This window comes from Falco punctatus, assembly GCF_963210335.1.
Source record: "Falco punctatus genome assembly, contig: scaffold_213, whole genome shotgun sequence".
NCBI lineage: Eukaryota > Metazoa > Chordata > Aves > Falconiformes > Falconidae > Falco > Falco punctatus.
The window spans coordinates 15975-28125 of record NW_027660315.1 but is presented as its reverse complement, the minus strand read 5'-3'; the positions used below and the strand labels follow the sequence as shown (position 1 = coordinate 28125).

The 12151-nt window shown below is 43.2% G+C and overlaps 1 protein-coding gene across 1 annotated transcript; it reads right to left on the bottom strand.

Moving 5' to 3' along the window:
• Positions 1 to 3500: 3500 nt before the first annotated feature.
• On the bottom strand, positions 3501 to 11456 carry LOC308057152 (epoxide hydrolase 1-like; the record flags this gene model as incomplete). Its single annotated transcript, XM_080411302.1, is given in 8 exon segments — positions 3501 to 3680; positions 3682 to 3715; positions 4681 to 4806; positions 5134 to 5156; positions 9371 to 9501; positions 9887 to 10064; positions 10068 to 10117; positions 10900 to 11456. Coding segments are annotated over 8 exon segments (945 nt in total). The 5' UTR covers positions 11123 to 11456.
• Between the last annotated feature and the right edge of the window lie 695 nt (positions 11457 to 12151).

Here is a 12151-nt window from a genome sequence, read left to right as displayed (position 1 = left end):
CTGTCATGGGCACTGTTGTTATGCTCCAAGGACACCGTGATTGTGGTGTTGATTGGTTCCGGCCCAAGCTCAACTATAAAGTGCCGACTCGAGGGAGGAAACTAGCTGTTAACTTGTCCTGCGATGGAGACATCAACAGAAGTGCCTCGGCTCCTCAGCATGTGACCTCTACTTGGGAGGACTATGTCTGGTTTCAAGCACCAGCGGTGCTCAAAGGCTTTCACGAATGACCCACACTCTGTAGAACTTCAATGGAATATCGAATAACCTTTGGTGCCACTTTAAGTAATAACTTTATCAAATACAACTGTGTATTCTTGTCTGTCTGGATCCTTTATTCAGGGTGTCTACTACCTTCCTGTAGTTCAACCGTGTCCATCTGTTTTCATCTCCTGAATGGCTGTTGAAAGCAATTACCCTTTAAGGCACAGCTGCACAAAGATACAGTGATTCTTTGGGGACCTGAGTTATGGTACAGGAGACTAATTGGCGCATTGGGAGTAAAACTTTCCTGCTGTGTACTTGCTGAACTGGCAAATACTGGATAAACCTTTTCCCTCCCGAGTTTTAATGCGGCCATTACTAAATTAGCTGATTGCTTGGGACTCTCTCTGGGTAATGTACATGACTATTAATACACTTGGCCTTTACTAAAAAGGCTATAGCCATTCTTACCCGTAAAAGGAGACCTTTGTAGTCTGATCAGGCTTGAGTGAGTACTCGAGTGTTTGCCTATCTATTTGATAAAATTAGACTTCTCTATAACTCAATTTCAGTTACTTAATAATCCAAACAAAGAGTGGGGCTTCTGAGTAATTGGGAGGTCTTGTACTGGTGACAAAAAGAGATTGATTGGCCCTGTGGAAGTGGGGAAGCACGTCTTCCTATTTTTTTACTAACCTTTAGCCCAACAGCCTTGACGGTCAGTTAGATATACAGTTAGAACTAAAAGCAAGCGGTTTCTGCTCTAACCCTCTTCAGAGGAAGTAGGACTGCGGCGAATGAAGAGACGGGACGCAGCTTGATGCAAGCAAATGTCAATTTATTGTACAGAAGCACGAGGTTTTATACACTTTCAGAAGCTGCGCGTTTGAAACAGATTGGTTCTTGAAGCTAAGCCTTGCATACTAGGCAATCCCTGATTGGTGGTTAGCTGCCATCAATTAACAGCAAGCTGTTACCTTTCCTTGGGCCATCCGTCCCCCACTCCCCTGTGCTCTGCAAACATGCCTCATCATGTTAATCCTTGTCCAGACAAGCTCGAGCACATTCCCCTCAGCAAATGGATTGCCACGCATGGTCCTAGTTTCCAGCCCGCTCCTGGATCTCCCCCTTCCTGTTGCACAAAAAGAACCTTTGAAACCGAACGAGTAAAAACAAGGTATAAGTAATAGAACAAATAAAAAACCAACTGAGACATATTATCAGTGTCAAAATAACCCACTGTCTCTGTTCCGTACAATTTGACAATTGCCCCTTTTTGTTTTTGAACAGCTAGGACCAGGTTTGCCATGTTCTGCAGGGCCCTTGCAAACATGACAGCAACCAAGGTAATAGCAAACAAACAATACTGCCAGTTGAGTGAATGGATGCCAAAAAAGACTGAAATTTTCTCAGATTTTGATACCATGTTGCTGCAATGGGGCGCCTAAAATCCCCGCAGCACATACCATCCAAATCCTCACAGCCATGTCCTTGAACCAACAACAAAAAGCAGTGGCAATTTTGACTCACATGCTTAACTGCCTACCAAACAAGGTGATTTAACTCTTTAATGCTTTCCCTGCTGTTACTCCGGATAAGAGAAGAACCGCTGCGACACGTTCCCATCATAGCCTCCTACTACATATAGCATCTACAGAAAGACAATGATCGACATTCAAAGTGTAAACAGTATCATCTTCTTTTGGATTAACATTATACATAGGTGGAAGGGCACACCAAAAAAGAACTGGTTCAGTCAAAAAGTTCGAAACATAGTGTGCCTTCTCTGAACATACCTCTGGGGTCATTCCCTTCGTTCCCTCTTTTTTTATGCAAAGAGAAACACTTCCACCAAAACAGAGAAGCCCCTATTTACATCTCTGAGCCCGGACACAAACCGCAGCTGTATGCGCCACCAGGCTCAGGACAGGAATCATTCATGCCGTTGCACAGCTATATATCTCTACAAGCATGCAGACACCTATTAAACACTAGATAACCATGTTTATCTTTCCTATTCTCCTTCACAATACCTAGCTGTTTCTCCCATTAGTTTCCAGCCCGCTCCTGCATAGGACTCCTGCCCCAATATGCTAGCTTGTTCTCACTTAAGACAACAACAATAAAAGTTAGTTTCTTGCTTGCTTTTACTTCTAAGTCTTAGACTCTTCAATGTTTATGAAATGTGAAGAGGCGGTGAGGCGAGTGTGATCAAGTTCAGCACTATCTTTATTTGTCAAACTCCTGTTCAAAGTCAGAAGGTATTACTTGGGAGCAGAACTTGAGCCCTTTCTTCTGGCCTGGTGTCTAGTGCAGAATGGGAGAAGGAGGGAGGGTGAGAAACACTTGAGAGCTTTGAACAGTGTGTCAAAACTAGGTGTCTGCTGGACTTAACCTTCAGTCAGCTACTTAGAAGTGTCTGTAATGTAGTGAGCTTAACAGCTCCAAACAGCTCTATCCCATTTGAAGAGAAACTCGAGCCTACTGGTAGCAAGGTTGCTTGCAGCTTCTTGCTAGCAAAAATTGCACGATGGTGTGATAAGAATCGTTTGAAATGAGGGTAAAGGTTGAAGTAACCTGCTACGCTTGGTGCATATTTTAACTTTACCATTTGGAATGGAATGATAAAGAACGAAGAGGAAATTAAGTTGGTATTTTTGAGCTTGGAGCACACTAGGAACGCTGTCTCTGCCTTGTTATCCATTAAACATCTGTTTACATAGTGTAGTAGCTGCTAAAGCTAGCCGTAGGGGGAAAACCTGTTAGAATGAAGAAAGCTGCCTTGTGTGCAGCTGCCCACTTGAATATGTAATTCCTGGTCTCTTGAATGAAACATAACTTGAACGTAGGAGTGTTTTTGCTCAGGAGATCAAAACCCTTTACACTTCCACCAAAGCTGCTTGTGATGCGTATTTCAGACGCTAGCACTCGAGTGTTTAAAGAAGCTTTTAAACAGAAGCCTTCGTTCTAAGGATCAAGGGGCTGGTTTCTTTCTACTCTCTTCCCCAGATGAGTGCAGTGTTTCTGCAGTAAACCGTTCATGTATTCTGTTACACTTGAACTATGAGTGCAGCAATGATACGGTGCCGGGAGTGAAAGAAGACAAGTTGCTTATTTTGGGGTTTTTTCTTTTATTCTTTAGAAAAGCTTTAGAGCTTCATTAACAATTTTAGTACTGTAATGATTATCAAAATGAAATGTTGTTTTCTCTATGTGATTACATTGGATTTATTTGATCCCTCAAAGTAAAGGTTCTGCTGGTGGCAGAACAACTTGCTTCTGTTCTATATATGTATCTAAAGTGCATGTTCACAGCTTGGTTCTTTTCTGACAAAGTGCATGATGTCTTGTGCCAGAAGCTTTGGTTCCTCAAAGGCAGCAAAATGCCCTCCACGTGGCATGTAAGAGTAAGTGATGATGTTCTTGAAGACCTCCTTTGCCCAGACCCGTGGTGTATGTACTAGCTCCTGAGGAAAAAGCTGCAGTCCCTGTGGGAACATACACTGCAAACCTAGAGGACATTAACTAAGTGCCTTTTTGAAAAAAGTCCTGGGGAAATTCTATAAAAACCTCCTGACTCTAGTAATTGCCACAGTCAGCTGGCAGAGCTTCACCGCAGCGACACATTTTGTGGTTTGTACTCTGCTGAAAAGCTTTGCTTGTATTTGAGTCTCCTTGAGTATGAGAATATTATACCCAAAAACGTAAAGTAGAGCCAACTTCGCACACGGTTCAATCTTGAAACGTTTCCTATTTTTAAACTTACCTTGTTTTACAGTTTTGCGATAAATGGCAAGACGCATCACCTCTTTGTGACAGTCAGAAATGAGCCTGCTCAAGTTTACTTTAGAATTTATAGTACCAGCGTAACGAATGAGTTGAGGAAAGGTAAGCTGGCTCGGTCTACAAAGGAAAAGACTCTTCTATTTGTTTGTGTGATCAATCACATGGAATTCCGTTCTGCAGCATTTTCTGGTCAGCCTCTCTTATAGTCATCTTAAAGTCAGTGGCTGTTAGAAGGTGCTTGGTTTGTTAGAAGGTACTGCTCTCCAAATTGCTTCCCCAAGTTTGTGCTTAACACTTGTAGTCGTTAGTTTTATCCACCACTAAGCCGTATGCTTCCTAATTCAGTTTAAACGTCTCTCTTGGAAATGCTCCTGATTTTCTGTTTTGTTTTAACTGAACTGAGCCAGAGATCACATTTGTTTGGTGACTAAGTATATAGACCTGTAGTTTGAACACAAGACTGAATATAGTTTGATATGTCCGCTGCATTGTCTTGGCTACAAGTTACTTTGTGTGAATTACAGGTTCAAAAGAAAAATGACTCAACTATTTTTATCAAAAGAAAATAAGAACTTAGATTATTTTTTTTAACAACTTAAGTTTGCTGTTTTAAAGTAATCTAAATGTTTATACAGGCAAACGTGGTTCAATCTCATTTGCAAATCTTTCTTACACCTACCACTTCATTACCTGGCATCACCTGTTAGACCAGGGTCCTTGGAGATGTTCTCCTTGTAGAATCGCATTGAGGACACAATGGAGGATGTCACCCAATAAATCATCACATTGGCCAAAAGCTCATCAAGAGTGTATTTGCTATTGATAGAAAAAGATGAAGACGTTTCATTGGAAGCTGTTTCTCAATACGCTATATTGGGCTCATGCCCTGAAGAACAGTTGTTCTTGTTCTCCACTTGTTTTCAAGCAGCAAATTAATTGGCACCCATGTGCCCAGAGCAAAACTGCCCGGTGCTGAAGCAGTAGTTTGCAGGCGGTCTGCTGTAAGTTTACACTACTACTTGTCATGTGTAACCTTTCATGCTCAAAATTCAGCTTTGGCCAGTCTTTTACCTATCTCCTCATTAGTTACCATTGCTCATTCTTTTAATGAGTCCTCTCATGGAAGAGCACCTGTTTTCTTACCTTTCCAAGCCTCCATCATCTTTATGCAGAAATGATTTATCTCTCCAGGTAGAGAATTTTTCCAATATATATGCAGCAAGCCCCCCAGGGGAGTCATTCAGTCCACAACCTAATTCAAGAGAAGAAGAGAACCATTGCAGTTGCCTGGCATTGCAAATACTTCAGTGGGAGTTAAACTGGACTTACATCAATTCTTCAGAGTTTTCTATGAGAATTCAGTAAAGAGTGCGTTTTACCAGCCCTGGTAGTACTTTATTCTTGAAAAGTTCACCCCAATGGAATTTTGGCTATAACTGACAGCACTATAAAGTTGAGCAATTCCTATACAAAAGAAAATAGGAGTTAAGAAAATCCTCTGGGCTTCTTGGTAATGTGTGGCAGAAAGAGCAAATTCAGATGTAAAGGGATTACACTCTGAAAAGAAATTTCAGATAAACTGTTTGGGAGCACTGTCCTGCTTAGGATGGCTAACTGGGACCCTGAGTGCTGTTCACTTTCTATGTAATTTAAACAACAGTGGAGTGTTGTGTATCTGCTATCTGCTCCTGCCTTTGGGGAATGCTAACAAACATTATAAACACAGCATATTATATCTGTGTTTTAACCTGTAAAACGGGTGGGGATTACTTCAGCAGTGGTAGAGCTTGCCTTGGGAAAATTCCTGTACCACACTCCAGGCTGTAGTTTTACAGTATCCTTAGAATTGCCTACTCTCAAGTGTATTTTAGTGTGACTTTAGCACTGAATGACTGCGTAGAAGATGATGCACAATGTGATTTCAATTTAATAGTGGACATAGTTAATGCAAAGTAAGTTTGTGCATTGGCACAACAGTTTCCCTGTGCTGTCAGGCCTAAAGTGATTTGCTACACATCAAAGTCATGTAAATGCTTTGACCAGCAAAGGTAGGGCAGGCTAAAATGTGCCAGCTAACATATGACCCGTCTGGAGGTGAGCATTTTCTGAGCTGAAAGCTGTCTCCGAATCACTGTATTCAACTTTCATGGACTGGATGCTCAGAAATACCAGTCTTGTTTGCAGCTTACTAATGATTCAACCTGTACACATCTTAGGTACCACAGCTTCTGGTGAGTGAAAATACTGTAGCTTTGCTTTAAACCTGCCTAATGAGAACTAAACTGATAATATAGATATTTTTTGAGACTAAGCAGGGAATATGTATTTTTTCCCCCTATTTATTTTCTGCCTTTCACAGTGTGCTACAAAATCCCTGCTCTTCTTTTTTTCCAGGTTAAAGAGTCCTAGACTATGTACAGTGCTTGTAGGGAAGCTGCTTGGTCACTTTAGGGTTCTTTTTCTCCCCTTCTTGTATTCTTTTGATTATAAAATATATTAATGAAACAGGGGTGGAACAGATTCTAAATATCATGGATTTAGTGTTTTGTCTTACTCTCTTTTTGCTTTCTTTAAGAGTTTGTAAGATTCTCTTAAAGTCTGAGCTGGCTGACGTTTCAAAGCACTGTCCTTGACTCTTGGATTCTCTCACATAGCAGCAACCAAACTAGAGCCCATTGTGATTTTCTTCCTCTGCTTAAATTGCTTTGGACTTTGTTGACATCAGTTTTTATTGGCCAGTTTAATCAACCAGTCACTTAACTGCAGAGAGTTACAAAACCATTTATCTTTAGATTAAACCAAACCCTGGATAGGTGTCAGATTTTCACTTAACCATTCACTTTTATCTGTAGAGAAATTAAGATCATATTGAAAGGTACGGGTGCCAGCACAGATTTTTGTGATACTCTCTCTCCCCTGGAACTTGCTTACTTATTTATATTCATGAATTCTCATGTTAACTAGTTATTAACCCATGAACTTAATCTTTTTCTTAAGGCAGTTTAATGTCTTTAAGAACACTGGGGGAAGGAACCTCAACAAAACTTTTCTTGGAAATTAAATATGTTCCATTACTAGATCCACAGCTTCTTGATCCTGCGAGAGCTCTGATATTTGAAGCATGATTTCCCTGTGATATTATCACCTGTAAATGAATTCTCCTTTTAAAAACATTTCTGATAGTTTTCTGATCAGACACTAGACATACTGGTCTTTGTTTTTCTGGGGGCTGTCTTCATTGTTTGGCTTTTGAAAAGAAAACCCAAAAAACCCCAACCTGGTATCTGGTTTGTCTCCTTTTATTTCTCTGATATTGCAATCAGTTCAAGCAACAGACTAGGCATTAGCTGACGTTTCACTTTGAGTTTCCTCTTTTCCAGTTAAATGCCAGGATGGGGTGCTATTCCTTCTATGGTCTCCGTACCTGATGCCAGTCTGAGACAGCTCTGCTGTCTTTCCTGATGAGAGTTTATTTCAATAAAGGAATACCCCATAATCTTTGATAATATTATACAAATAAATCATGTAACTTTTCTGAGATGGCCATACCTTTCTTCAGACTCCTTATCTACTGGTCCCACTACATCATGCTTCTGGCTTCAGGTATTATGGCTGTGTCTACCTTTCTGCAAGTTTCACATTGCACTTGCTTATGGTATTTTTCTTGTTTTCACCCACATTTATTTCTAGAAGCTTCAATGTCAGGGTCCTGTGCTTTACTTTAAGAGGCTTTTTGCAAAGGGGTTCTTTGCCATAGAGAAGTGGTATGCCATTTAACAGACCTTGAAAAGTGATATTTGTAGTCTCCGTCTTTTTTTAAGCGGTTCCTTTTCACTTCCTTTTACACAGCTCTTGTCCCCATGTCTTGCATTCAGTCACCAGAATTCATTGCTTCTCAAACATGGTTGGCTTTTGTTCAACTATGTGTTTATACGCCTTAAGCAGTCAGTATACAAAGTTCATAGTGATATAGAGAAGGTTCATTACCTGCAGTGTCTGGTTTGGTGGCTTGGATGTGTAAGTATCCAGACTCTCGCAATAGTTCATGTATATTCTTCTGGATGAAAGGATACATACGTCGAACATCTTCCCTAGTAAAGCCTATGAGCCATGGTATATAAGCCCCAAGCATCACGGAAATCATCCTTCTCAAACCTTCTCTGCCAGCGAAGATAAGATTCACAGATCTGAAATCAGGTTAATGAATAGAAGGTTAAATCAAGCCATTTTCTGTTTCCAAATTTTCTAGAAAATAAGTCTGACGGGAGCTGTAATAGAAGCATTTCACTAAGCCAAATACATAAGCCCTTCACATTTATCGTGATTTCCAAAAAAATTTGGGAGAGTTAAAAATGGTACAGCTGGTGCCATCTCCATCCAGGAAAGTCCTATACTTCGTGGTACTGATCAGCTGCTGAAAGGCTGAGCTCCTTCCTTTTCTCCCTGCCAATTTTAAATTTATCTCCTTCCTGATTTAGAATGATGATCCTTGAGGTCTCAAATCAAAATGCAGCAGAGCTTACTTCCATGCCTAGTGAAAGAGAAGCCAAACAGCACTCCATTTTTCTCTGTACAACTCTTCCCTAGATAAGGGAGGCCAACAGCATCCTGGCTTGTGTCAGAAATTGCGTGGCCAGCAGGACAAGGGCAGTGATGCTGTACCCAGCACTGGTGTGGCTGCACCTCGAATACTGTGTTCGGTTTTGGGCCTCTCACTACAAGAAAGATGTGTCCAAAGAAGAGCAACGGAGCTGGTGAAGGGTCTAGAGAACAAGTCCTATGAGAAACAGCTGAGGCAACTGGGCTTGTTTAGTCTGGAGGAAAGGGGGCTTGGGGGAGACCTTCTTGCTCTCTAAAACTACAGGAAAGGAGGTTGTAACAAGGTGGGTGTTGGTCACTTTTTCCCAGGTAACAAGTGAGAGGATGAGAGGAAATGGCCTCAAGTCGTGCCAGGGGAGGTTCAGATGGGATATCAGGAAAAATTTCTTCACTAAAAGGTTTGCCAAGCATTGGAACAGGCTGCCCAGGGAAGTGGTAGAGGTATTTAAAAGGTGTGTAGATGTGGCACTTAGGGACCTGGTTTAGCAGTGGACTTGGCAGTGTTAGGTTTATGGTTGGACTCAATGATCTTCAAGGTCTTTTCCAACCTAAATGCTTCTATGATTCTATGAAATTTAGAAAGCGTGAGAATGCAAATACCACTGTCAATGCAAAGCACGTGAATATGACTGAATGCACAGGGGTGGGGATACCCCTGGAGAAAACAAAGCAGAAGGCGATGAGAGGCAGGGCAAACAGAAGGCAGGACCCGGACCGTGGAGCCAGAAGGTAGGGTAAGAACTGGAGAAACCTTCTCTGCACTGATTCCCTTTGCTACTCACTGTGGCAGCATCTGGGCCATGTTTGTGGTAATAAGAGATCCCCAGTCTTCTCCCTGTAGGTAGTATTCTTTGGAGCCCAATCTATTCATCAGCTTATGAAATTTCCGAGCAGTTGCTTTGCTGTCAAAGCCTGTAGGTAAAGAGAAACAGAGGAAACCTGTTTGTCTTGGTGTATCATCCCCTGGCCAAAGATCATGGTCTGACAGAGGCACATGTTTATGCTGCTGTGTAAAGGCACAGTGTGCTATGCTGCTCTGCCTTGCTCCTTGGCAATACAGTGAACACAAGATGGAAATTCAGTGGAAAGTGGATAAAGTGGATAAAGTGGAAAGCAGACCTGGTTTCCAGCTACCATTACCTTCCAGATCTCCACAGCCAGCCCCAGAGCCTCAGCCACATGGGTGTTAGTGCAGAGCCAAGCATCTGCATTCACAAACTGCATTCCCTGGTGAGGGCCAGGGATGACTGAGGCTCCAAGAACCTGGCAATTCCAACAGCGCCTTTTCATCGCTCACCTTTCTGGTGTGGTGCCTCAGAGAAGCCATATCCTGGGATGGATGGGCAGATGACCTCAAACACCATGTCACCCTCATTCAGGCCATGCTCAGCTGGCTCTGTGAGTAGAGCGATGGTCTTGTAGAACTCGTAGAAGGAGCCAGGCCAGCCGTGGACCATCAGCAGAGGTTGAACAGCTCAACTGTGAGGGACATAGGAGGGCTTCACGTGGATAAAATGGATATCAATCCCTGCCACACATCCAGACAGATAAATTAAAGCCTTAGTTCCATCACAGTTTCTGTTCCAAACTCTGAAGAAGGAGGGTGGCAAAACTGTGATTAGCATTCACAGCAGAAGGTACACAATCAACCCATGGCAAGAAGATGCCTAGCTGAAAGGACATGCCTGGTATTTTACCTGTGTCTCATCTTTTACTTACAGACAGAGGTATTGATCCCAGTCCCAGTTACTGGGGTCACAGGAGACTGAGCATCCACCTCCTGAGAAATTGGTCTTACAGTATATAAGTACAGCTGCACTTCAATGAATAGCATAATGCAACTAAGACACGTGCAAAAACATGACTAAATTACAAAATGTGTGGGTGATAAAAAGAGAAACATGGAAAAAGTAAGCGCAGGATATAAGTTTAACCTGCAGATCACTTATCTAAAGTCTGGCTAACCTCACCTGGCTAAACTGGGTGGTGGTGGTGGATATTCCAACCTCAGGGCCTGGGTAAATTTTACAGTTTTCAAAGGTGGCTTCAAGGCAATAGCAGAAGAAAACCTCGTTGTTATTTAGTGCAGGTTCAGAGCCAGATGAAGCCCATCTTCAAGCAGATCTAATCTTATCACCACTGTGCAATGATCTTAATCTATAGAGGGTTACTAATAACATAGCCTCCACTACTGATCCTTCATTAAGCTGTTATGCACACTGTTGTCTTAATAGAGTAACCTCTTAAAGCCCCCCATTCTCTCTGTGCATTTCAGAGTGAGACCTGCTCAAGCCACAGAGACCCCCTCACCTTCAATGGTGGTTCGGAAATGGGGATATTTGTTCAGGATTTCCACTTGCTTGCGTCGGTCAAACGGGTTCCTCCAGTAGGCCACCACCTTCTGCAGGTAGCTGGAGGTGAAGCCGTAGCGGAAGGCAGCCCCTTCCAGCTGCGGTGTGTAGCGGGCCTGCTCCAGGCGGCGATGCAGGTCCTGCGGACAGGAGCTCTTGCAAGGCTGGCCAGATGCCTGCATGTGCCCTATGCTAAGGCAGGCATGAACAGGCTCTCCTGGCTCCACCGGCTTCTGTGTCTCTCTCTGGGACACCACAAGCCCTCCTGAAGCAGTGCCATACTCTGTATAACTTCCTGAATCATTTATATGGAGAATATATTTCTCTACAGGTTAGCAGTTCCCCTAGGGCACCCAGGAGTAGTGGGTTCTACACTTGCCTTACTGCTAACTCGCTTTAGGGTTTTGGGCACTAGGAACTTGCCAGCACTGCCAGCTGAGAGAAGAATAAGCAGCTCAGCCTGTGCTACCGACTGCTAGTTGGCCAGATAATTAGTGACAGGCTTGTAGGGACAGAAGGAAGGACCCCATCCTTCTTCACCCTTCCAACCCTGTCCTCTGCGGAAGCCCCTCAGTCCTGCCCTACTGGTGCCTTTGCTATCCCGGTGCCCTCCCACCCCATTCCACCACTGCAGACCTGCTGTCAAATTCTGCTGCTCAAAGCATGGCCTTTCTGCAGGAGCAGCCCCAGGTTGCATTGAGAGTCTGTGGTCTCAGAAAGCGTAAAGACATTGCAGTGAATCTGAGCTCAAATCCCATTCATAAAGGGCAGTGAGCCAGAGCATCATCTAACGGACCTGCGCTGGCTATTGCCCCCAAGGCATCACCTCAAAGCAGTAAGGTGGGTGATGAACTGGCTCCACCTCGCAGCTTTCTGCCCCTCCTTACCTCCCAGGCACGGGCACCTCAATTTCTTTGTCAGATGTTTCAGTCTTGAAGGGACAGATACTTTCATCTTCTTTCCCTTTTAGAGGTCTTTCATCTGAGCCCCACCGTCCATTGCCCATTTCAATAGTCTTGATCTTGTGTCTAGACCTCAGCCAGTAAACCAGCATCCCTCCAACGCCCAGAGCGGCCACAGGGACCAGGACTGCATTCCTCTGAGAACATTCGAATGACCTGGGGAGGCATAAAATTGTTTGCGCCCAACAGAAGTGTCAAGGGTAAAGGGACTATGCTGAGGCTTGTAGTCACATTGGTTGGACGTGAGTA